General features: G+C 37.1%; 1 protein-coding gene and 2 pseudogenes across 1 annotated transcript; 2 read left to right on the plus strand and 1 right to left on the minus strand.

Moving 5' to 3' along the window:
- Positions 1 to 8,837: 8,837 nt before the first annotated feature.
- On the plus strand, positions 8,838 to 9,754 carry LOC122700585 (annotated as a pseudogene).
- A 7,900-nt stretch (positions 9,755 to 17,654) lies between these two features.
- LOC122700577 (olfactory receptor 1013-like) lies at positions 17,655 to 18,575 on the plus strand. Its single transcript, XM_043913550.1, has one exon. It carries the CDS (start codon positions 17,655 to 17,657, stop codon positions 18,573 to 18,575), a length of 921 nt encoding a protein of 306 aa, XP_043769485.1.
- A 2,592-nt stretch (positions 18,576 to 21,167) lies between these two features.
- LOC122700598 lies at positions 21,168 to 22,118 on the minus strand (annotated as a pseudogene).
- Positions 22,119 to 26,824: the final 4,706 nt, after the last annotated feature.

Below are 26,824 nucleotides of genomic sequence, written 5' to 3' on the forward strand. Positions count from 1 at the left end.
CTACAACAGAAGGGGCCTGTAGATACTGAGAAGTGTAAGCTGGAACGAGGAGCTATCTGAAACTGAGCCGAACACACACTGACTGCAACAGCTCCAGAGAAATTCCTAGATATATTTTTACTTCTTTTTTTTTAAGTAAGAAAAAAAATTTTTTTTAATTTTTTTTTTCTTTTTTCTCTTTTATTTTCCTTTAAAATTCCCTATTACTCCCCCATTACTCCTTAACTTTCATTTTCATAGATTTTTACAATTTTTTTAATTAGAGAAAAAAATTTTTTTTGCTTTCTTTTTTTTTTCTTCTTTTTCTTTTTTCTTTCCTTCCTTTCTTTTTTTTTTCTTTCCTTTTTCTCTTCTATTTTCTACTTCTCTTTTTCTCTTATTTCTTTTAAAGTCCTCTAATACTCCTCTACTACTTCTTAATTTTCATTTTCAATACTCTATAACCTTACAAAAAAAAAAAGGAGAGAAGCCCTATTTTTAAACCAAACTTCATATATATTTCTAAAATATTTTTGTGTGTGTTTTGGTTTTTGTTTTTAATATAGTATTTTAAAGACTCTAACCTCTACTCTAGATTTTTAATTTTTGTTTTTCAGTATATGATATAAATTGTGAACATTTAAGAATCCAATATTCAGTTCCCATTTTTATTCAGGAGTGTGTTGATTATTCTCTCCCAAGCTTGACTCTCTGTTTTCTACCTCAGAACACCTCTATTTCCTCCTTTCCCCTTCTCTTCCCAATCCAATTCTGTGAATCTTTGTAGGTATCTGGGCTACGGAGAACACTCTGGGAACAGACAACTGCGTAGATCTGTCTCTCTCCTCTTGAGTCCCCCTTTTTCTCCTCCTGCTCATCTTTATCTCCCTCCTCCCTCTCCTCTTCTTCTTGTAACTCTGTGAACCTCTCTGGGTGTCCCTAACAGGGGAGAATCTCTTCGCCATTAACCTAGAAGTTTTATTATCAGTGCTGTATAGTTGGAGAAGTCCTGAGACTACAGGAAGAATAAAACTGAAATCCAGAGGCAGGAGACTTAAGTCCCAAACCTGAGAACATCAGAAAACTCCTGACTACATGGAACTTTAAGTAATAAGTGACCATCCAAAAGCCTCCATACCTACACTGAAACAAACCACCACCCAAGAGCCAATAAGTTTTAGAGCAAGACATACCATGCAAATTCTCCAGCAACACAGGAACGTAGTGCTGAACGTCAACATACAGGCTGCCCAAGGTCACACCTAACACATAGACCCATCCCAAAACTCATTACTGGGCACTCCATTGCTCTCCAAAAAGAAGAAATCAAGTTCCACGCACCAGTACACTGACGCAAGCTTCCCTAACCAGGAAACCTTGACAAGCCAATCGTCTAACCACATCCACTGGGTAAATCCTCCACAATAAAAAGGAACCACAGACCACCAGAATACAGAAAGCCCGCTCCAGACACAGCAATCTAAACAAGATGAAAAGGCAAAGAAATACCCAACAGGTAAAGGAACATGAAAAATGCCCACCAAGTCAAACAAAAGAGGAGGAGATAGGGAATCTACCTGAAAAAGAATTTAGAATAATGATAAGAAAAATGATCCAAAATCTTGAAAACAAAATGGAGTTACAGATAAATAGCCTGGAGACAAAGATTGAAAAGATACAAGAATTGTTTAATAAAGACCTAGAAGAAATAAAAAAGAGTCAATTAAAAATGAACAATGCAATGAATGAGATCAAAAACACTTTGGAGGGAACCAAGAGTAGAATAACGGAGGCAGAAGATAGGATAAGTGAGGTAGAAGATAAAATGGTGGAAATAAATGAAGCAGAGAGGAAAAAAGAAAAAAGGATCAAAAGAAATGAGGACAACCTCAGGGACCTCTGGGACACTGTGAAACGCCCCAACATTCGAATCATAGGAGTTCCAGAAGAAGAAGACAAAAAGAAAGGCCATGAGAAAATACTCGAGGAGATAATAGCTGAAAACTTCCCTAAAATGGGGAAGGAAATAGCCACTCAAGTCCAAGAAACCCAGAGAGTCCCAAACAGGATAAACCCAAGGCGAAACACCCCAAGACACATATTAATCAAACTAACAAAGATCAAACACAAAGAACAAATATTAAAAGCAGCAAGGGAAAAACAACAAATAACACACAAAGGGATTCCCATAAGGATAACAGCTGACCTATCAATAGAAACCCTCCAGGCCAGAAGGGAATGGCAGGACGTCCTGAAAGTAATGAAAGAGAATAACCTACAACCTAGATTACTGTATCCAGCAAGGATCTCATTCAGATATGAAGGAGAACTCAAAAGCTTTACAGATAAGCAAAAGCTGAGAGAATTCAGCACCACCAAACCAGCTCTTCAACAAATGCTAAAGGATCTTCTCTAGACAGGAAATGCAGAAAGGTTGTATAAACGTGAACCCAAAACAACAAAGTAAATGGCAACGGGACCACACCTATCAATAATTACCTTAAATGTAAATAGGTTGAATGCCCCAACCAAAAGACAAAGATTGGCTGAATGGATACAAAAACAAGACCCCCATATATGCTGTCTACAAGAGACCCACCTCAAAACAAGAGACACATACAGACTAAAAGTGAAGGGCTGGAAAAAAATATTTCATGCAAATGGAGACCAAAAAAAAGCAGGAGTCGGAATACTCATATCAGATAAAATAGACTTTCAAATAAAAGCTGTGAAAAGAGACAAAGAAGGACACTACATAATGATCAAAGGATCAATCCAAGAAGAAGATATAACAATTATAAATATATATGCACCCAACATAGGAGCACCGCAATATGTACGGCAAACACTAACGAGTATGAAAGAGGAAATTAATAGTAACACAATAATAGTGGGAGACTTTAATACCCCACTCACAACTATGGATAGATCAACTAAACAGAAAATTAACAAGGAAACACAAACTTTAAATGACACAGTGGACCAGCTAGACCTAATTGATATCTATAGGACATTTCACCCCAAAACAATCAACTTCACCTTTTTCTCAAGTGCACACGGAACATTCTCCAGAATAGATCACATCCTGGGCCATAAATCTAGTCTTGGAAAATTCAAAAAAATTGAAATCATTCCAGTCATCTTTTCTGACCACAGTGCAGTAAGATTATATCTCAATTACAGGAAAAAAATTGTTAAAAATTCAAACACCTGGAGGCTAAATAACACGCTTCTGAATAACCAACAAATCATAGAAGAAATCAAAAAAGAAATCAAAATATGTATAGAAATGAATGAAAATGAAAACACAACAACCCAAAACCTATGGGACACTGTAAAAGCAGTGCTAAGGGGAAGGTTCATAGCATTACAGGCTTACATCAAGAAGCAAGAAAAAAGCCAAATAAATAACCTAACTCTACACCTAAAGCAATTAGAGAAGGAAGAAATGAAGAACCCCAGGGTTAGCAGAAGGAAAGAAATCTTAAAAAATTAAGGCAGAAATAAATGCAATAGAAACTAAAGAGACCATAGCAAAAATCAACAAAGCTAAAAGCTGGTTTTTTGAAAAAATAAACAAAATTGGCAAACCATTAGCAACTCATTAAGAAACAAAGAGAGAAGAACCAAATTAACAAAATTAGAAATGAAAATGGAGAGATCACAACAGACAACACTGAAATACAAAGGATCATAAGAGACTACTACCAGCAGCTCTATGCCAATAAAATGGACAACTTGGATGAAATGGACAAATTCTTAGAAAAGTATAACTTTCCAAAACTGAACCAGGAAGAAATAGAAGATCTTAACAGACCCATCACAGGCAAGGAAATCGAAACTGTAATCAAAAATCTTCCAGCAAACAAAAGCCCAGGACCAGATGGCTTCACAGCTGAATTCTACCAAAAATTTAGAGAAGAGCTAACACCTACCTTACTCAAACTCTTCCAGAAAATTGCAGAAGAAGGTACACTTCCAAACTCATTCTATGAGGCCACCATCACCCTAATTCCAAAACCTGACAAAGATGCCACAAAAAAAGAAAACTACAGGCCAATATCACTGATGAACATAGATGCAAAAATCCTTAACAAAATTCTAGCAAACAGAATCCAACAACATATTAAAAAAATCATACACCACGACCAATTGGGCTTTATCCCAGGAATGCAAGGATTCTTCAATATCTGCAAATCAATCAATGTAATACACCACATTAACAAATTGAAAGATAAAAACCATATGATTATCTCAATAGATGCAGAGAAAGCCTTTGACAAAATTCAACACTCATTTATGATTAAAACTCTCCAAAAAGCAGGAATAGAAGGAACATACCTCAACATAATAAAAGCTATATATGACAAACCCACAGCAAGCATCAGCCTCAATGGTGAAAAATTGAAAGCATTTCCCCTGAAATCAGGAACAAGACAAGGGTGCCCACTCTCACCACTACTGTTCAACATAGTGTTGGAAGTTTTGGCCACAGCAATCAGAGCAGAAAAAGAAGTAAAAGGAATCCAGATAGGAAAAGAAGAAGTGAAACTCTCACTGTTTGCAGATGACATGATCCTCTATATAGAAAACCCTAAAGACTCTACCAGAAAATTACTAGAACTAATCAACAAATATAGTAAAGTTGCAGGATATAAAATTAACACACAGAAATCCCTTGCATTCCTATATACTAACAATGAAAAAACAGAAAGAGAAATTAAGGAAACAATACCATTCACCATTGCAACAAAAAGAATAAAATACTTAGGAGTATATCTACCTAAAGAAACAAAAGACCTATACATAGAAAACTATAAAACACTGATGAAAGAAATCAAAGAGGACACAAACAGATGGAGAAACATACCGTGTTCATGGATTGGAAGAATCAATATTGTCAAAATGGCTATTCTACCCAAAGCAATCTATAGATTCAATGCAATCCCTATCAAGCTACCAACGGTATTTTTCACAGAACTAGACCAAAGAATTTCACAATTTGTATGGAAATACAAAAAACCTCGAATAGCCAAAGTAATCTTGAAAAAGAAGAATGGAACTGGAGGAATCAACCTGCCTGACTTCAGACTCTACTACAAAGCCACAGTCATCAAGACAGTGTGGTACTGGCACAAAGACAGAAATATAGACCAATGGAACAGAATAGAAAGCCCAGAGATAAATCCACGAACCTATGGACACCTTATCTTTGACAAAGGAGGCAAGGATATACAATGGAAAAAAGACAACCTCTTTAACAAGTGGTGCTGGGAAAACTGGTCAACCACTTGCAAAAGAATGAAACTAGAACACTTTCTAACACCATACACAAAAATAAACTCAAAATGGATTAAAGATCTAAATGTAAGACCAGAAACTATAAAACTCCTAGAGGAGAACATAGGCAAAACACTCTCCGACATAAATCACAGCAAGATCCTCTATGACCCACCTCCCAGAATATTGGAAATAAAAGCAAAACTAAACAAATGGGATCTAATGAAACTTAAAAGCTTTTGCACTACAAAAGAAACTATAAGTAAGGTGAAAAGACAGCCGTCAGATTGGGAGAAAATAATAGCAAATGAAGAAACAGACAAAGGATTAATCTCAAAAATATACAAGCAACTCCTGCAGCTCAATTCCAGAAAAATAAATGACCCAATCAAAAAATGGGCCAGAGAACTAAACAGACATTTCTCCAAAGAAGACATACAGATGGCTAACAAACACATGAAAAGGTGCTCAACATCACTCATTATTAGAGAAATGCAAATCAAAACCACAATGAGGTACCATTACACACCAGTCAGGATGGCTGCTATCCAAAAGTCTACAAGCAATAAATGCTGGAGAGGGTGTGGAGAAAAGGGAACCCTCTTACACTGTTGGTGGGAATGCAAACTAGTACAGCCACTATGGAAAACAGTGTGGAGATTCCTTAAAAAACTGGAAATAGAACTGCCATATGACCCAGCAATACCACTTCTGGGCATACACACTGAGGAAACCAGATCTGAAAGAGACACATGCACCCCAATGTTCATCGCAGCACTGTTTATAATAGCCAGGACATGGAAGCAACCTAGATGCCCATCAGCAGATGAATGGATAAGGAAGCTGTGGTACATATACACCATGGAATTTTACTCAGCCGTCAAAAAGAATTCATTTGAACCAGTCCTAATGAGATGGATGAAACTGGAGCCCCTTATACAGAGTGAAGTAATCCAGAAAGATAAAGAACATTACAGCATACTAACACATATATATGGAATTTAGAAAGATGGTAACGATAACCCTATATGCAAAACAGAAAAAGAGACACAGAAATACAGAACAGACTTTTGAACTCTGTGGGAGAATGTGAGGGTGGGATGTTTCAAAAGAACAGCATGTATACTATCTATGGTGAAACAGATCACCAGCCCAGGTGGGATGCATGAGACAAGTGCTCCGGCCTGGTGCACTGGGAAGACCCAGAGGAATCGGGTGGAGAGGGAGATGGGAGGGGGGATCGGGATGGGGAATAAGTGTAAATCTATGGCTGATTCATATCAATGTATGACAAAACCCACTGAAATGTTGTGAAGTAATTAGCCTCCAACTAATAAAAAAAAAAAAATATTACAAAGTCAAAGGGGAAAAATAAATGCACAACTAATGCACAACTAAAATGGTTCTAACAGGAACCATTTACAAAAAAAAAAAAAAAACAACTTTAATAATATCTCAAAAACAATTTAGGCAAAGGCATGAAGTTGCACAGATTATTAGAAATTTTTAAACTTCAAAAGACATGACAACTGTTATATTTCTTTCAGTTTGATATTCTTTAAAACAATACAAAGGCATATGTCATTTCTGAGATGAATTCCAAACAAAGGAAACGTCTTTTGAATATAAAAAGTGATTACATTAATATTGGAAAAACCTGCACTATTAAACTTATAGCACAAAACTGTATCCTTATTTAAGGAGAATAATACTTTACCCAGTTAGCAACCATCAGTGTCCTAACTGATGGGTCTGAATCTTTTTTCCTATCTTTCCTGGGAACTACAGTCCATGTTTGACACTTGTTTGACAATAAATAAAATTCCCAGAAAGGTGTTTTGCAAAGAGTGGTTTCTCAAAATATAGTAAGTAGTATCATTACTTTTGGGGCTTCCCAGGCGGCACAGTGTTAAAGAGGCAATGCCAGAGCATGAGACACAGGAGATACAAGAGACATGGGTTCAATCCCTGGGTCAGGAAGATCCCCTGGAATAGGAAATGGCAAACTGCTCTAGTATTCTTGCCTGGAAAATTTCATGGACAGAGGAGCCTGGCGGGCTATAGTCTATGGGGACACAACGAGTAGGACACAACTGAGCAAGTGAGCACATACACATCTGTTTCAAGAGAAAATTTGTATTTCTACCTCCAGAGAATCCTGAAGTGAGTGAGACGTTCACGTTATCATATACAATATTGAGTTTCATGATCCTATTCTAAGACATATTTTTAGCCAATTTTTTCCTACAAAGGAAAAAACTCCTTAATAGTAAAAACTTATAAAAGAGTAAAAATCTAAAATAATGCAATAATTTCTAGTACTATATAATTTATGCAGTATGTACAAATTACATTCAAAATTGGCCCTTTAGATTATTGTTGTTCACAATTTTTTACTGTAGAACATGTATACAGATTGGATCCTATACACCCTTTCCCCCAAAATTTTGCATATATTCTCTTTTTTTACTTATAATCTTGTGTTTTCTTCTACCTGCAGATAGTATTAAGAGATACAAATTTGTAATGGCTATAGGTTGACCTGGACTTCCCCAGTGTCTCGGTGGTAAAGAATCTGCCTGCAATGCTGGAGATCTGGGTTCGGTCCCTGGGTTGGGAAGTCTCCTGGAGGAGGGCATAGCAACCCACTCCAGTCCTCCTGCCTAGAGAATGCCATGGACGGAGGTGCCTGGCGGGCTGCGGTCCATAGGGTTGCGCAGAGTCAAACACGACCGAAGCACCTAAGCAGCGTCAGCTGTCCCAACGTATCCAAGCACTAAAAGAAAATACTAGATTTTTTAAAGACATTTATTTAAAACAGGTAAATTCAGTATTTCAGATATAAACAGATAACAATTTAAGATACGAAACCCACCTGTAGCACAAAAGCAAACTGTCATTGCCACAAGGACTAAATAGCAATAGAATAAAAAATATAAGCCCATACTTCCTTTAGTTGATCAATCATTCTTAAGAGGAAAAATTAATTAACCAGCAACAGAAATTTGGAACTGGATGTTTTTAAAGTCATTAAACAAGGAAGCCATCAGACTTAGATGTCTTTTATACCTTAGCAGCCTATGTGAGCAAATCAAAACCAAAGGCAGACTTAATTCACTTGAAACTGAGAAAATGAAGCTTAAGAACAAGTCAGCACAGCCAGTTATTAGTCGGTTTTCCTAATAAGGCAGCCTCTTAAGTTATGACCAATCAAGTAATTTCCTTGCTTTGCTTCCACATCATCTCTACAAAAATCTCTGCCATCGTCCCTGTCTATAAACAACCCCTGATTACATTTGGTTTAGGGGCTGCCTGATTCAAACTGATGTTTACTCAAAAAACACTAAAAATTTATAATGTGCCTAAGTCACCTTTTAGCAATATATAGTTGTAAAGTCCGAGTGATTTTTGTTGCAAAATGATAGCTCTTTCTAAAATGAGCACTTACATTACTAGATTCTAGGCTTCAAGGTTTGGCAATAATTCAATGTCCTTTATTTATGATATTTTCTATGTATTCAGCACAGGGATTTAAGCTGAACACATTTTCTCTCCTCTTGGGTGAGATTCCTCTAGCCATGGGGAAGAGCAATCACACAGTGACTGCCTTCATCCTGGTGGGCTTCACAACAGATGCTGTGGTGCAGCTGGTCCCGTTTGTGGCGGTCCTTGGTGTCTACTCTATGATTGTGCCAGGAAATACCACCCTCATAGTGTTGATCGGTAACGACTCCTGACTGCACATACCCATGTAGTTTTTCACTGGGAATCTGTCTTTCCTGGACCTCTGGTACTCCTCTGTGTACACCCCAAAATCCTGGTGACATGTATCTCTGAAGACAAAAGCATCTCTTTTGCTGGCTGTGTAGCCCAGTTCTTCTTCCCTGCAGGGCTGGCCCACAGAGGGTGTTAGCTGCTGGCTGCCATGGCTTATGACCGCTATATGGCCATCTCAAAGCCACTGCTCTATTCTCAGGTCATGCCCAGCAGGCTGTGTGCATTTTTTATAGCAGCCTCATACCTTGGTGGCTTTAGTAACACTTACATTGTTACCAAAGGAACTTTTGCCTTGAACTTCTGTAGTAACAACATCATTGATGACTTTTTCTGTGATATCTCACCTCTTGTGAAGTTGGCTTGTGGAAGAAAAGATATCTACCAGGCTGTGCTGTTCTGTGTCCCCGCCTCCAACGTCATCACCCCCACTGTGCTCATCCTGGCCTCCTACCTCTTCATCAGCGCCACCATCCTGAAGATCCTCTCCACCCGGGGCTGCCTCAAAGCCTTCTCCACCTGCTCCTTGCACCTCATCTCCGTCACCCTGTTCTATGGCTCTGTTCTCTACGTTTACTTTCGTCCACAATCAAGCTATTCACTGGACAGCGATAGAATAGTTTCTATGTTTTACACTGTAGCACTCCCAGTCTTGAACCCCATGATCTACAGTCTGAGGAATAAGGATGTGAAAGAGTCTCTGAATAAACTCCTCAAATAAATCAGGAGTCTCTCCTTCTAAAGAGATGTGGAGATAATTTTTGATAAGTTTCCTCTATTTGAAGAAGAGCTACCATCGTGCTGTGTCTATACAACTAAGAATTTGTACAAAACAATAAAGAATTTGCATTCTTGCTACCTGACAATTCAAGAGACCTAAAATGAGAAAAGGAGGGGAATCTAGGAGATAAAGTTTAAATGTAAAGACTTGAATTAAATTTCATGTTACTCTAGAATAAAATCAAATAACTTAAAACCAAAAAAAATTATTCTATATTCATAAACAGAACTGTCCACTCCTTTAGCATGTGCATAGTTTGGCTGACTGATATTTATTGAATAGTATCTTCATGGGTTTCCCTAGAAATAGAAACAAAAATGCTAAATTAGTTTTTAATATTTTTCTATAAATAGTAGCTAGTTGAAATCATCACTCTCCATTCCCATAACAGAATTTCATAAGCATTTTTATGTATTTTTCCCCAGAATCACTAAAACAAAGACCCAGAGTCATCCACAAAATAGTACAACTAGGCTCAGCAAGCATATTCTTTCAATCTTTGTTTCACATTTGTTACTCAATGAAGAAAAGTTCAGCTGAATTTCCATATATATGATTTTTGTGAATCACTATATATCTCCCTGGGCTCCTCTTTCATTTTATTGTAGTGAATATTAACAGACTTTTATTTCCAACTGTGACATTTTGAGCACCAAAGCACAGTTACTATAATAAATAATAACAATAATTATAGTGAGAAGAAGCAGCTTGACAAATAAGCATCTATGAGTACATATTATTCTGAAGTGAAATTTTATTTATTTAGAGAATATATAAAGGTAGTGATCAAACAAGAAAGGAAAAATTATGAGATGAACATAATTTTGATTTTTTTAAGTGAGATCAGTATTAATGCAATTTATGTCAATAAAATCTGAATATATCCTTCTTTCCATAGCTAAAAGCAGTTAAAAAAAAAAAAGCAAAATGTAAGTGATCCCCAAAATGTAGCAGCTTCACTCAGAGAAGGAAAAGCTAATCATCACAGGGAGTGGTACATACTAACCTGGATTTGTAATCCAACCTGCATAATCACTACTAGTTGTAACACAAAGTAAACCAACAGAGACTGGGTCCAACAGTATAATTTCAAGAAGCTTGATCTAGAAAATGCTCTAAAACCAAAAGTTATTTATTCCAACTCAGATTCATTTTCTAACAGGTATCTATTATCCACTAATAATTGTTTAATTGTATAAAATATATTATTTTTAAGTAAAGTTAACAGATCAAAATGGTGTATTAGAGCGGCAAAAATTTAGTCAATAGAAGTTAAAGTGAAACTAGAAAACTTATTCTTAAAACATCCTAGTATCATACATTCTTATATGTCACTGCAAAAACAGATTTGGACAGGAGCTCCTATAATAATCCTTTCAGAAGAAGCAACCAAGGCTGATTCTCCAAATAATTATCAATGTACATTGAGATGCCGTAACCTTCACTGGCCTAAGTGTATAGTCATATTTTGTGTATGGAAAAGAGAACTCAACTCAACTGTAACTCAATTCAAGTCTAAATAATATCATCAAGTCATTAGTAAGAAGGTAAAGTATAGCTAATAATGATCTTAAAACGACATAAAAATATGTAGGTACATAATAAAACTTTAAAAAAATACATGGCACTGGAGTTTAAAAAAATGTTTTAGAACAGGTTAAAGTGTAAGTTTGGCAGTAAGACTTTTACTCATTTTTGAAAACATTCCATCTGTCGCCTATGATTGTGAAGCATTCAGAAGGATCTTCAACCTTAATTTGAAATTATAACATACATTTCTAAGGAAATTTTATGACACAAATCACAAATGAAGTTTGAAGTCTTAAAAGAAAGTAGTTTCTAAAATGTGTCTTTTAGTTTCATGAGTTTTAATAAACACTTTTGTAAATACAATTGTTTGTGAATGTTCTTCTCCAAGCAAAAATACTTGGACTTACATGGTTTTTAAATTTTTATTTATTTTTCTTTCCTAATTAAAAAATAATTTTTAAAATTAATTTGTACTTACATTAAAAAAAAAAAAAAAACTCTTTATGTTCTTTGAAAACATAGGATGAAGAGTAACCACTTTTAGACTTCTAGATAGCAGTACTTGTGATAACCCCCAAATCATACTCTATGAGTTTTGAATTCATATTTTCTAATATCTAGTTAAAAATAAAAAAATTTAAAAGAAACAAAGAAAGAAAAAGGAAGTGAGTGACAGGATCTAAAATTTTCAAAACTATCTACCACAATACTATAAGTTCTCACTCCTATAATTACAAAGCAAACCTCTATCTCATTTCTCACAGGAGAATGGCCCACTCAATCTTTCTCAGCATCTCAGCTGAATAAGAGTTACCTTGCAAGTTGTCCAGATTTTCTTATTGTAAGATTTAAGTCTTCAATCATCTTGGTTTTTGTTTTGTTTTGTTTGTTTTTTGGTAGTATTTTTTCTTTGAAAGAGAGGGCTACATTGATGCTAAGAAATACATTGCCAAATCCCCTTGGTTCAAAACGTAATGATTCTTGACCCATTTGTATCTGCTAATTTCTCTCTGGTGACTGGATCAATTGCCTTTCTCAATAGAGACACCCCAGTCAGATAAAGCATGAGGAGTCCACCATGGCCCAGGTGCAGACCCAAATTCCAATTCATCAGAACAATGAGGTGTTTCCCTGGGGAAGCATGTAGACTTCCAAATGAACTGAGTACAGGGTTATGAGTAGGGAAAATCAATTAAAGTTGGTTAGTTCATGTTGTAGGAGTAAATAAAATAGGCTATAAATGTGCAAAGATTTTATTAAGGGAAATACTCTGCTTGTATCAGAGAAAATGGAGAAGGAGCTAGAAGAAAAAAACAAGGATTATCACCATCTGATGCAAATATGACCACAAGTGAAGAATAAATGGATGGAAAGATGGACAAAATCACCTGAGAGCATTGTTTAGTCTATGATTAGGTCTTTGATCACTCCTCAGTGTGTGATGAATTCTTAGTGTCTAAGAATGCATTGGTATCCCTGTCTGGCTCATTCATTAGCTCAGAGCACCTTGTGGGAAGCATGACCTTTGATACAGATAGGGAAATACAGTTCAGAGATCAGCAGCTAGTATCTTTGGACAATTATACTGTCTGCATTTGGATTTTTGAAAGGCTTATTTTCCTGGCCACCACAGGGTCCATGCCCGCCTCATCTCTTTGGTTCATAAATAGGCACATTCTTGATAAGGGGAAGATGAAGTCATGTACTCACTGCTGTTTTAAAGCACGAATATACCTCAACAACCATGATCGAGTTTTCATAAAAGCATGACATTAATTTCTCAGGCTAATTGCTTCTGAATAATGGTATAAATAATAAAATCAACTATTCCTGTGGATTGGAAGAGGTTGCCATGGAATGTACTTCTTAGTAGAGGAAATGTTTGATGCATACCATGGTCATAAAAATGGCAGTATTTTTGTCTACATCTATAGGTGCTAACAAGAAAAAGCCAGTAAAAAAATATAAAGCAAATAATTCCCCCAGTATATGATAATTCATGAGAGGAAAGTCATTACCTTTGCAACTCTGAATTAGTAAGGAGTTGTCTAAACTAATCATTCTGTTACCCAGTGGTTTACTAATTCTCTCAGAAAAGTGTTTTCTTTTTTTTTTTTTGCCTTGTTGACACCTGATGCATGCATGCTAACTCACTTCAGTAGTGTCCGATTCTTTATGACTCTATGGACCATGGCCATCTGCCAGGGCCCTCTGCCCATTTTGACACCTCACAACAATATTAACCAAATTAGCCTTAGTGAGAAGATGGTCATGTTGAGCTCATTTCAACTGCTATGGCCACTTTTTAAAAGGGTCCTGTCAACATGAAGTCTGGTGTGGAAGGAGGCTGACTAACACTCAAGAGGAAGGTCCCTTCATCCATCTCATTCATGAAGCCTCCAGTTTAGGTATGTGTGGCTAGAGTTCTGTGCATATGTGTGAGCAAAAAGGGTTTAGGACATCTTCTGATTCAGTTCAGTCACTCGGTCATGTCCGACTCTTTGCCACCCCATGCCAGGCCTCCCAGTCGATTACCAACTCCCAAAGTTTGCTCAAACTCATGTCCATTGAGTCAGTGAAGCCATCCAACCATCTCATTTTCTGTCGTCCCCTTCTCCCCCCACCTTCAATCTTTCCCAGCATCATGGTCTTTTCAACTGAGTCAGTTCTTCACATCAGGTGGCCAAAGTATTGGAGTTTAAGCTTCTGATTAGTCTCTGACTTTGAAGCTTCAATGAAATGTGACAGTCTCTCAGCCTCCTTGGAAAACTTAATGACCTCACAATGCATTGGGTATTCCTCAGAGGCTACAACCACTGAATGCTAGTGTGATGCTGTTCAATTGTACTGTTTCAAGAGGTATATAAATCTATTTTTATTCCAAACTGACTTCCTCAATTTTACTTCTCAAAACAAATGTTATTAGTCCTGCATCCTTTCTTCAACTTCTCTACTTGTATATGTTGTTCATTCATGATCTCCACTTAGAAGATCTTCAATTATTTTCCCCTCAGACAAACAGAGGAGTTAATGGTGATAAATCAGGATTTTCACCATTGCATCTTTCAAATCTTTATAAAAACACTAAACTTTGCACTTCTCCCCAGTGATGCAATATGGCTTGTTGTTTACTGTCTGAGCAGAGATTGTACTGGGGGAGTAATTTCACAGACATCCATTTGAAAATTCCAAATATACAACACTGTGTCCAGAGATCAGGGACACAAAACTAAAATGAGGATTCTGTTTTATTCTGTATATCTATATCCAGTATGATTTCTGAGAATGGGTAAATAATGATCACCTGTATATCTAGTCTCAGACCCAATGAAAGAAGAAAGCAGATCAAAGCTATATTTAAATTATTTCATAGACCCACTGGCAAGAGTGTATTTTGGGTGTTTTTCCATCACTTAAGGTTAGTGTTAACTCAGAGTCAGAATCCAATAACCCACAGAAGAACTGGGTACTTACCTTTGCCCTGGGTAGGATTATTCTCATAAGTGGGTTCTGGCCATGCACAAGAAAGCCTGGAGGAATATGTATAGAGCATACGTTGGCTAAATTTCAAGATCCTTTATCAAAGGCTTGATGCTTTTCCATAAGTCGAAGGTTTCAGGGGCTGTAAACTAGCTTAGGTCAGAGAATTATATGAGATGGTATTTGCCTACTGGAACATTTTGTGCTGATTTTTATCCAAGTAAAAATGAAATATTACCATGGCTGTTTTCTCATCTACATCATTCCATAAGAATCCCCTGATCCATGAGACACTGCCATGAATGTGTGAACAATAGAATACTTGGTTAAGATCTAGAGTTTCTGACATATTGGAAAATTGCTTCCATCTTGTCTCTGAGTTACACTCTAAGATATGGCTTTCTGGCTTCTTGGTTTCTTTTTTTTTTTTTTTTTTTTTTGGTTGAACAGTCTACATTTAATTTTCAACAAATGTCAACTTACAACAATACACTTATAATTCCTACTGCATCCCAAAAAACTGTAATAACTTTAGAACCCGTAACTTCTGAGAATGGTTATCTCCTTGATTCCTGAAGGTGCAAGACAAAGAACAGCTTATGAGTTGAATGGAATGCTGGGAAATGGGTCACCTGGCAGGTTCCATGGTCTAGGTCCAAGGATGCAGCCAGCTGTGGCATCTTTGCAAGAAACAGGAAAGAGAAAACCACTCTGACCTCACTTCCTGTCTTGCTATTTACAGCCACTGGCTAAACCCATTAAGTAAATGGAGAGCAAAGGAACCCATGGACACAGTTTATGGAGCTGAGCATCCTGGAAAGAAGATGAGTTTAAAAGTACAGAGAATGGATTGGGAAGAACAAAGGAAAGGTATTCAGTAGATAATAAAGATATCAGTATCATTGAACATATGTGTTTTAATATCCAGATATACACATATGAATATATAGTACACTTAATAAATGTCACACATGTTTATTTTGGCTTCTACACAACTGGAGAGAATGAGAATGAAAATTATGATTAGTTACATTTCAGCTGAGAATTGTAGTTTAAAAAAAAATTCATCATTGAATAATGCCCAATTTGTCAACACACAATTTTATTTAATTGTCTTGTTAGTCATTTCCCATGACCATGAAAACCTAAGAGACTGCAGAATCTATCATCCTGGGGATTCAGAAACTAATATAGAGGATCCTGGAATAGTCAGATTTGAACTCTGTTGAGGTGGTGGTGTGGCTGAGAATTTTAGGTAAGTTATCTAATTGATATATTAGAATTAGATGGAAAATTTTACTTGTTCGTCCAACCAATCCTAAGATCATTTACATCCTAAGACTATGCTAGTAAGAGGGCCTCTTTTCAAATATCTCACCACCTTCCTATTGCAGTTTCTGAAACTGCTCAGAGTTCACAAGAGAAAGTAGCATTTCTCATTATTAGAGACAAAAAAGAACAATCAATATTACCAAAAACTGACAAGGAATGGGAAAAAAAACAATGTAAAATAAAATAATGATATATGCTACAGCGTGGATAATAAAGGGAAAAAAAATCAATAAGGTCTCTTTCTATAGAATTCTTTTGATCTCACATCCCTGCTTATAATAATGATCATGGGAATATTTCTTTTTTATTGTAGTATTGGACTTCCCAGGTGGCGTTAATGGTGAAGAATCTGCCTGCCAATGCAGGAGATGCAAGACATATGAGTTCTATCCCTGGGACAGGAAGATCTTCTGGAGTAGGAAATGGCAACCCGCTCCAGTACTCTTGCCTGGAGAAACCCATAGACAGGGGAGACTGATGGGCTACAGTCCACGGGGTCGTAAAGAGTCAGACACGACTGAGCACACAACACAGGTACTGAGAATGCAGTTCTCACGTGAGTTTTATCTCCTGCTTTCAGTAAGCGAAGGGGATATCAGAGTGTCCCTTAGGTTTCTGCTGTTTTTTAAATGCTAATGAAATAATTCTTCTGTCAAAGTGGCATATTTGGGGGAGGCAATACCTACCGCCCTTCATATGTCACTACCTCCTAAACCATGGGGATTTTACCATGTCTCATGAGCTTTGAACAACTTGTTCGTTTATAGCTGGGAAATAGAAAACAGATTTTTTTTTTCTCTCAGGGCAAAAAATAAATTAGTTCCTTTCCCAGTTCCTCTTCACCAAATCATTCAGTTTTTTTCTTAATGTCATTTATCATTAAATGAAAAAAATTCTTATTTGTTTACTTGTATAGTGTGTACATGCTCAGTCACTAAGTCATGTCTGACTCTTTGTGACCCCACGGACTGTAGCCCGCCAGGCCCCACTGCCCATGGGATTTTCCAAGCAAGAGTACTGGAGAGGGTCACCATTTCTTCCTCCAGGGGATCTTCCTGAATCAGGGATCAAACCTGCATCTCTGGCAGCTCTGTCATTGGCAGGCAGATTCTTTATCCCTGCATTACCTATGCATCTCTCCTTTCTAAATAAAGCCTCCACAGAATAACAGTCAGTGCTGTTAGCTTCACTACTGTGTCCTAATGCCCAGACAGCCCCAAGGACTCAAGAAATATTTTCCTAATAAATGAATAAGCTCCAAACAGCATTAAGGCTTTCTATTATTCAAGTCACTTTGCTGAAATAAGCATGTTGAGGCTCAGAAAACTTCCCTCATCTTCCCAAATAAGCCAAGATTCCTATTCAGCTCTTCCTTATTTTAATAGCCATAGTCTTGACCATATTTCATAGGTTTGTATAAGAGAATGCCCTCCTTTGGTATGGGTTGAGGTAATTAAACACTTGATTCCTTCATTTGTAGGTGAGGTCTCTTTAAACCATGGAGAACAATCACACGGTGACTGAGTTCATCCTTGTGGGATTCACAACAGACCCCAAGATGCAGCGGGTCCTGTTTGTGGTGTTCCTTGGCATCTACTCCATGACCCTGGTAGGAAATACCACCCTCGTAGTGCTGGTCTGTAATGACTCCCGACTGCACACGCCCATGTATTTTTTCATTGGGAATCTGTCTTTCCTGGATCTCTGGTACTCCTCTGTGTACACCCCAAAGATCCTAGTGACCTGCATCTCTGAAGACAAAAGCATCTCCTTCACTGGCTGTGTGGTCCAGTTCTTCTTCTCTGCAGGGCTGGCCTACAGTGAGTGCTACCTGCTGGCTGCCATGGCTTATGACCGCTACGCGGCCATTTCCAGTCCGCTGCTCTATGCTCAGGTCATGTCGAGGAGACTCTGTATCTGTTTGGTTATATATTCCTATACTGGGGGTTTTGTCAATGCAATAATACTCACCAGCAACACATTCACATTGAATTTCTGTGGTGGTAATATTATTGATGACTTTTTCTGTGATGTTCCACCTCTCGTGAAATTGGCTTGTGATGTGAAGGAGACATACCAGGACGTGTTGTACTTCCTCCTGGCCTCCAACGTCATCACCCCCACTGTGCTCATCCTAGCTTCCTACGCCTTCATCATTGCTGCCATCTTGCGAATTCGCTCCACCCAGGGCCGCCTCAAAGCTTTCTCCACCTGCTCCTCCCACCTGATCTCTGTCACCTTGTACTATGGCTCCATTCTCTACATCTACTCCCGTCCAAGTTCCAGCTATTCCCTTGAGAGGGACAAGATGATGTCTACATTTTACACCTTGGTGTTCCCCATGTTGAACCCCATGATCTACAGCCTGAGGAATAAAGATGTTAAAGATGCTCTGAAAAAACTCTTCAGGTTCACATAATCTGAAGTCTAAACTGACATAAATTTCCTGAGACATTGCTCAGTGAAAACAGACTGCTTCAGGGGAAGTTTGGGGAGAGATATTAAAAACAAAAACAAAAACAAAAAAACACCTGTTTCTCTACTCAAAGAAATTCAATGAAAAAGTATTTTACCTTGCATTAGTTTGTTTTGTTTAATAATTCTGCTATAATCTATTATACAATTTAATAAATTGAACTTATTATAATTTTAAAAAATGATATCAAAATTTAATGCAATACAAGAGTACATATCACTACTGGAATTTCAAAAGATTAAATTTTACTATCTCCTTGGGATATACCCATTTTCCACCTACTTGAAGAGCATTAAGGGATTGTGAAGAAACCATTAAATGGATTCTTGACATTTGTGGAATATATCCCAAATTCTTCTTGTCTGATACAATGCTTCTGTGGTAATGAAAGAGTAACGACTGTGAAGAATTTTGTGATGGAAAGAGAAAGCAATGAGGTATTAGATAACAAACACAGATGAAAAGAAAAATCAGAAATAGAAGTAGCACAAATTATGAATTGGCATCAACTGTTGGTTCTAAAACTTTTATTTAACTTTATTGCATAAATATGCACATTACAATAGCTATACTCTTTCAACAAAAAATTGTAACTTCTGAGATGCAAACTACTCATTTGTCAAATGTAACCAATATTCTGTAATTTGCAGCATTGTTGTAAAGAGCATTTTTTTAATTAGTCATTTCAGGTGGTCAAAAGGTAAAAAGAAAATAATTATTAAAATTATTTAAAATTAAGTAAAGTTCACCAGAAATTTTCAAATGTTGTTCTAAAAGTACCTTCCTTTCAATGTTTATCAATGAATGATTTTAACTTTTTTCATAAGAAATGAGTTCCTCTGCTTTCTTTTGGTTTTCTTCCTCTTTCTTCATCTAATCTCTAGATGATGCAGAAATTTCCCACTAGCCAATGATCTCATATATAGTCCATAAATATAGAATCTATACATACTACGTTCAGAGTATTTCACAAGCTACTTGCTGAATAGACTTGGCAGGAGGTGGACAAGTCAAACAGAGACAGAACCGATGCCAGAATGTGCTCACTTTTAGGGTAATAACCAGAGGTGGATATTACCGAACACTTAGCTTTCCCTTGCCAAGCAAATCCACATTGGGGATGGTAGCCTGATTTGAATTTACCCTCTTTTTAAAGGTAAAATGCAAACTTCCTAATACAAATTACAAAAATTGGGGGAGGGTGGATAACAGGATAAGTTTTAACTTAATCAGCTGTGTCAGAAGCTCACAATTCCAGATTAGAATCATAGATTCATTGTTTTGCACTTGCCTAGCTATCACTTAAGCATATATGTGGAAATTAAAACATATCTTGAAGGATCACCTACAAAAAATGAATTAGTATGTCTGGAAACATTACCTTCAGTTTTATAGTTTACAGTTTCTATAAACCGTTTTTACAGGCATGAAAGTATTTTTGAAAGTCAAATATATAACATCTGATTATGAACAACAAAAGTATCTGGAGAGTTATTGTTTGTTACCTTTGTTATGAATATTGATGACAGCAAAAGGATCAGTACTCTTCCAAAAGCAATGGAAGTTATTATTGCCTACAATGAACTTTTTAAAATATTAAGTATAAAATGCAGAATCAGTTTTCAAAAAGAGCTATATATTACAAGCAAATCACGGGAAGAAAAACAACTAAACCTGCCTTGTACTAAATATTGGTCTGTAAGGTTCTAGGTAATTAAAAAATTCTATCAGTGTCTGTGAGGGTGGGAACAAACACTGAATCTAGAATACAGCAGAGCTTTAATTTGTCGGGTCTTTGTTTTTGTGTGTGTGTGTGTGTGGGTGGGTGTGTCTTTTTGTTTCTCTTTGTCCCATTTGATGTTGTTATTTTCCTTCATGGGGAATATTCAGTTCATGATCAGATGGATAGCATGGCAGACTACTCAGTCTATCTGGGAGAGATCACACTTAAGGTGTTATGTAATCTTAATAACATATATTTAGAAAAGTGTTTTCCTCATATTCTAAACAATTCAAACACTTTGCTTAATATTTCATTGAAGTTGAAGGCACAAGGATGACAAAGAAATAATCAATATACTCAATTAGAGTTTTATGAGGGAGTTCGGGAGAACGTCTTAATTAAAACAAACATTTGTCAAATTTTGTTTCCAGCTTTTTCACAATTTTAAATCTACTTCTTGATCAATAAAGTTTGCTCACCAAGGTTCAAACTCAAACTATGTATTTGAAAACCATCCAAATCCACTTTCTTTTACAAAGAGAGCTCCCCCAAAATCAAAGAGGATGAGTTTTAATGAAAATCGAGTACTGCAAAGTAGCAGAATGCAATATTGTAGAGCATCAAACAACTCAATATTAGTTTTAAAAGTTTAACCACAACAAAAGAATAATCAACAGAAAATGGTTCAATCAATGATTCATCTTTTAAGCAAAATGTGTTGTATTTACTTGAAATATGGCAATGTGCACAAGCATGTTTATAAGACAGTAATTTGGAAAATGCAATGACAGCATCCTGCAAAAAGATCACCTTCATCTCTGAGGTCTTATAGTCTGTGTTGTTTTCCAGAAGGCCGCTTTAACATCTTTGTTTCTCAGGCTATAGATAAGAGGACTGAGCAATGGGTTGACCACAGTGTAAAAGAGAGATGCCGCTTTGTCCTTCCCCAGGGAGCAGGTGGAGCTTGGCCTGCATATGTGAAGAGCAAGGATCCATAGAAGAGCATGACCGAGAGCAGGTGTGAGGCACAGGTGGAGAAGGCCTTGCGCCTTCCTGAAGCTGTGCGGATCCTCAGAATAGCCAGAGAGATGTTGAAATAGGAAATTATGATGACAAGAATGTTGGAGAGGACGGTGAAACCCCCGAGACCCAGGAGGACCTGCTCATAGACCTTGGTGTCTGTACAAGACATCTTCACCAATGGTGGCACATCACAGAAATAGTGATCAATAATATTTTTGCCACAGAAACTCAGGTGAAACGTGTTGGCAGTGTGTGCTATAGCATTCAAGAACCCTCCTATGTAGGAGCCAGCAACAAGTCCAGTACAGAGAGAAGGGGACATAGAGCTTGAATAAAGGAGCGGGTTACAGATTGCCATGTGGCGGTCATAGGCCATGGCTGCTAGGAGATAGCACTCAGTGTAGGTTACAGCACAGGAAAAGAAAAACTGGGCTCCATCCAGCCAGTGACATGTGCTTATCCTCTGAGACACAAGTTGCCAGGATTTTGGGGGTGTACACAGAGGTGTACCAGAAATCCAAGAAAGAGAGATTGCCAATGAAAAAATACAGAGGTGAGTGCAGGCAAGAATCGATATGGATTAAGATAACTAAGGACATGTTACCTGACAAGGTGATCAAATAAAGCATCAGAAATATTCCAAATAGGGTCGGTTTCCACTGAGGGTCTGTTGAGAGGCCCAGTAAGATGAATTCATTCAGGAGGGTGCGATTTCCAACATCCATGTCCACAGAGGAGAAAGCCTGATAAGATAGGAAAAAGTTGGTAAATGATTTAATGATTTTCCATTGAAAGAAATAAACTATTAAACCAGCAATTCCTAGGAAGCTTGTGGACTTTTATCCCTTATTGCTTAGAATTATAGAACATCAGTCTGTGACTTAGGGGCCACTGGAATTCAAGTAATAATCTCATTTTGAAATTCAGCCTTTCACTACTTAATTGTTTAATGTAGAACACCCCCTCACATAGGCACCCCAAAATTACAACTTTTTATCAATGAGAAAAACCTGATTCCAATAGTCCATATTTGGGGCCATAAAAACACTCAGTAATTTTAAAATAATTCAAGCTATGGGAAGTATTTTTTCTGACTCCCATGTGTTGATAATTTCATTAGATACCAGTAGAAGAAAATAGATCTATGAAAAATTCCCAAATATTTGAAAGAATATTTAAAACACTTCTAAATATCTTATAAGCAAAATTAAAAAGTACATATAGAAATTATTTTTAAGAAAGTGAAAATAAAACACAACATATTAATTAGTGGGAAATAGTAAAGCAGCACTTACAGGAAAATTTCCAGCACTGAACACCAACAAAAAATAAGTAAATAAATACAAGCTCTTTAATCAGTGATATTTGCTTGTAAGTGTGAGCAGGGAGTGGCCCAGATGACAGAATAGAACACTGAGCTCACCTCCTTCCTTGGGAACACCTAAATTATAGCTATTTACAGAGCAACTATTGATTAGCATCATCTGAAGACTTTCCACGACTGAAGAAACTGAATATATAAAGAAGAAACCGTGAGATAAATAGTAGATATGAAGATATAGATAAGTTGACACCTTGCATATATAGATAGAGAGAGATAGCTATATTTAAATGTCACGGTAGTCACAAACCAAAATCCTATGATAAATGCCACACAAAAAGAGGAGAGAGAAGAATCCAAATACAACACTAAAGAGTAAACAAATCACAAGAGAAGACAACAACAAAAAAAGGAATTTTTAAAAGAACTACCAAAAAAATAATAATTAACAAAATGGCATTAAGAAATACATATGAATACTTATTTTAAATATAAACGGAATGTATTAGTAAATTAAAAATATAGAGTGACTACATGAATGAGAAACTAGGACCCACGCATGCACTGACTGAGCTTCCCAGGGGCACTGGTGGTAAAGAACCACTGCCAATGCAGAAGGCATTGAGAGGTGGGTTCAGTCCTGGGGTCAGGAAGGTCCCCTACAGGTGGGCATGGCGACTCACTCCAGGACTCTTGCCAGGAAAATCCCATGGGCAGAGGAGCCTGGGGGGCTGCAGTTGTTAGGGCTGCAAAGCATCAGACACAACTGAGGTGACTTAGTACATACACACACATGCACTGCCTAGAAGGTATTCCAGATCTAAAGACACACACATACTGAAAGTGAAGGGATGGAAAAAAATGTATTAAATGTAACTGGAAAGAATGTGGGGTAACAATACTTTTATCAGACAAAATCATCTTTACAAAGAGATAGACAAAGACATTACAAGATAATAAAGACATCAATCTAACAGAGTAAACATATACAGACACATACAAAATGTGTGCATGCTCGGTTCTGTCCAACTCTTTGCAACCCCATGTACTGCAGCCCTCAAGATGCTCCTGTGTCCATGAACTTATCCCAGCAAGAAAACTGGAGTGACTTGCCGTTTCCTCCTCCAGGGAACCTTCCGAACCCAAGGATCTAATCTGTGTCTCCCGAGGCTTTTGCATTGGCAGGCAGATTCTTTACTGCCGAGCAACCTGAGAAGGCCTACACTCACAACTGGAATCAAGATTGCCGAAAAACATAGCAACAACCTCAAATACATATATGATACCACTTTAATGGCAGAAAGTGAAGATTAACTAAAAAACTCCTGATGAGGGTGAAAGAGGAGAGTGAAAAAGCTGGCCTAAAATTCAACATTCAAAAAATGAAGTTCCACCACTGGTTCCACCACTTCATGGCAAATAGATGGGCAAAAAGTGGAAACAGTGACAGATTTTATTTTCTTGGGCACCAGAATCACTGTGGATGGTGACTGTAGCTGTGAAATTAAAAGACACTAGCTCCTCGGAAGAAAAGCTATGACAAAAACTAGACAGTGTATTAAGGAGCAGAGACATCACTTTGAGGGTAGAGTCAAAGCTATGATTTTTCCAGTAGTCATGTAGGGATGTGAGGAGTTGGACCATAAAGAAGGCTGAGTGCCAAATAATTGATGCCTCTGAATAATAGTACTGGAGAAGACTCTTGAGAGTCCCTTGGACAGCAAAGTCATCAAACCAGTTCAATCCTAAAGGAAATCAACCCTGACTATTAATTCATTGAAAGGACAGATGCTGAAGCTGAAGCTCCAAAATCTTGGCCAGCTGACACCCTGGAAAAGACCCTGATTCTGGGAAAGATTCTGGGAAAGAGGAGAAGGGTGTGATAGAGGATAAGATGGTTGGATGGCATCACTGACTCAATGTACATGAGTTTAAGCATACTCTAGGTTATAGTGAAGGACAATGAAGCCTGGTGTCTATAGTTCATGGGATCACAAAGAATAGCACATGACTTAGCAACTGAACAACAACCAACCCCTGAACCAACCCCTGGTCATTAAAAACTTCAAAGAGAAAAGTTTAAAAATTGGAAAAATAATTTAAAAAGAAACAAAACTCTAAATTCTATAAAACATTGCAAAAGCAGTCATTTGTAAGAGTTAAGTCTATAATGTTAACCTCAAGAAATAAGAACAATCTCAAATAAGCAACTTCCCAGTACACTTAAAGAAACCAGAAAAAGAAGAACAAATCAAAGTTAGTAGAAGGAATGAAATAATAAATATCAGAGTATAAATAAGTGATAGGTACATTAGAAAAACAATAGAACATATCAGTGTAACTAAGAATTAGTTATTTGAAAAGTAAAAAAATTAAAAAGATAAATCTTTGACCATATTCATTAACAAAGGAGAGGATGACCAAATAAATAAAATTAAAAATAAAAGAGAAATTACAACCTATTTAACAGAAATACAGGCAATCATAAGAGAATACTATAAACAGATATGTGCCAACAAGTTAGAAAACCTGGAGGAACTGGGTAAATTCTTAGAAATATGCAATATTTAAAGACCAGATAAGGAAGAAATGGAAAATATGGGCCAACCTGTTATTGGTAATGAGATTGAGCAAGACCCCAATCAAAAAGTTTTCCAATAAACAAATCTGGGACCAGAAGAAATTGTATGATTTGCAACCACGTGGAAGGAGCTAGAGGGTATTATACTAAGGGAGTAAATCAGCTGGTACTGCTTAGTTGCTTCAGTCACGTCCGACTCTGTGTAACCCTATGGACTGCAGCCTGCCAGGCTTCTGTCCATGGGTTTCTCCAGGCAAGAGTACTTGAGTGGGTTGCCATGCCCTCCTCCAGGGGATCTTCCCAACCCAAAGACCAATCCTGGGTCCCCTGCATTGCAGGCAGATTCTTTACCACTGAGCCACCAGGGAAAGACAAATACTGTATGATCTCCTTTATATGCGGAGTCTAATAACCAAACCAAGCGGAAACACATAACAAAACAGAATCAGGCTCAGGGATATGAAGAACAAAGAGGTGATTGCCAAAGGAAATGAGGATTTTGGGGGTGGGGGACTGGTGAATAAAATAGGTGAGGAACAAATTTCTGGTTTCAAAGTAAATAAGTCATGGAAATGAAATGTACACCATGGTAAATACAGTCAACAGTATTGTTAAGAAGAAGAGATATGACATAGTTTGGAAGAAAAGCTATGACCAAACTAGACAGGATATTGAAAAGCAGAGACTACTTTGTCAACAAATGTCTGTCTAGTCAAAGCTATGGTTTTTCTAGTAGTCATATGTAGATGTGAGAGTAGGAACATGAAGAAAGCTGAGTACTGAAGAACTGATGCTTTCCAACTGTGGTATTGGAGAAGACTCTTGAGAGTCCCTTGGACTGCAACGAGATCAAACCAGTCAATCCTAAAGGAAATCAATTCTGAATATACATTGGAAGGACTGATGCTGAATCTGAAGCTCCAATACTTTGGCCACCTGGTGTGAAGAACTGACTCATTGGAAAAGTCCCCGATGCTGGAAAAGATTGAAGGCAGGAAGATAAAGGGACGACAGAGGATGAGATGGTTGGATGGCATCACCAAATTGATGGACATGTGTTTGAGCAAGCTCCAGGAGTTGGTGATGGAATGGGAGGACTGGCATGCTGCAGTCCATGGGGTTGCAAAGAGTTAGACACAACTGAGTGATAACTGAATACTGTCAAAATGTAATAACTTTGTATGGTGACAGATGATACCTAGAATCATCATGGTGATCATTTTGTAATGTATAGAAATATTGAATGGCAATATTAGAAATAAGCATTGTTGGTAATTATACTTTAATTAATGCTCTAACTTTTAAAAGAGAAAGAAGTGAAAAATAAACCACAAACCAATGATCTATGTTATATATTGCAAAAGAGATAAAATTCTTTACTGATTTTCTGATTTCAAGAATAGATTCTCTTGGTGTCAAGATTCTATCCTTGGTGTCTTGGATGGCCTTGTCATTTGTTTAGGTCAACAATTTATAGCAAATACTATATGTCAAGCCTGGGTCTCAAGAGGCTTTGTATCTTTCTTTTCTTACTTTTGAAATGC

Source organism: Cervus elaphus, chromosome 1, assembly GCF_910594005.1.
Source record: "Cervus elaphus chromosome 1, mCerEla1.1, whole genome shotgun sequence".
NCBI lineage: Eukaryota > Metazoa > Chordata > Mammalia > Artiodactyla > Cervidae > Cervus > Cervus elaphus.

Bases quoted from the DNA above. Each gene is read 5' to 3' on its own strand.
- LOC122700577 (XM_043913550.1), top strand. From the start codon at position 17,655: ATGGAGAACAATCACACGGTGACTGAGTTCATCCTTGTGGGATTCACA.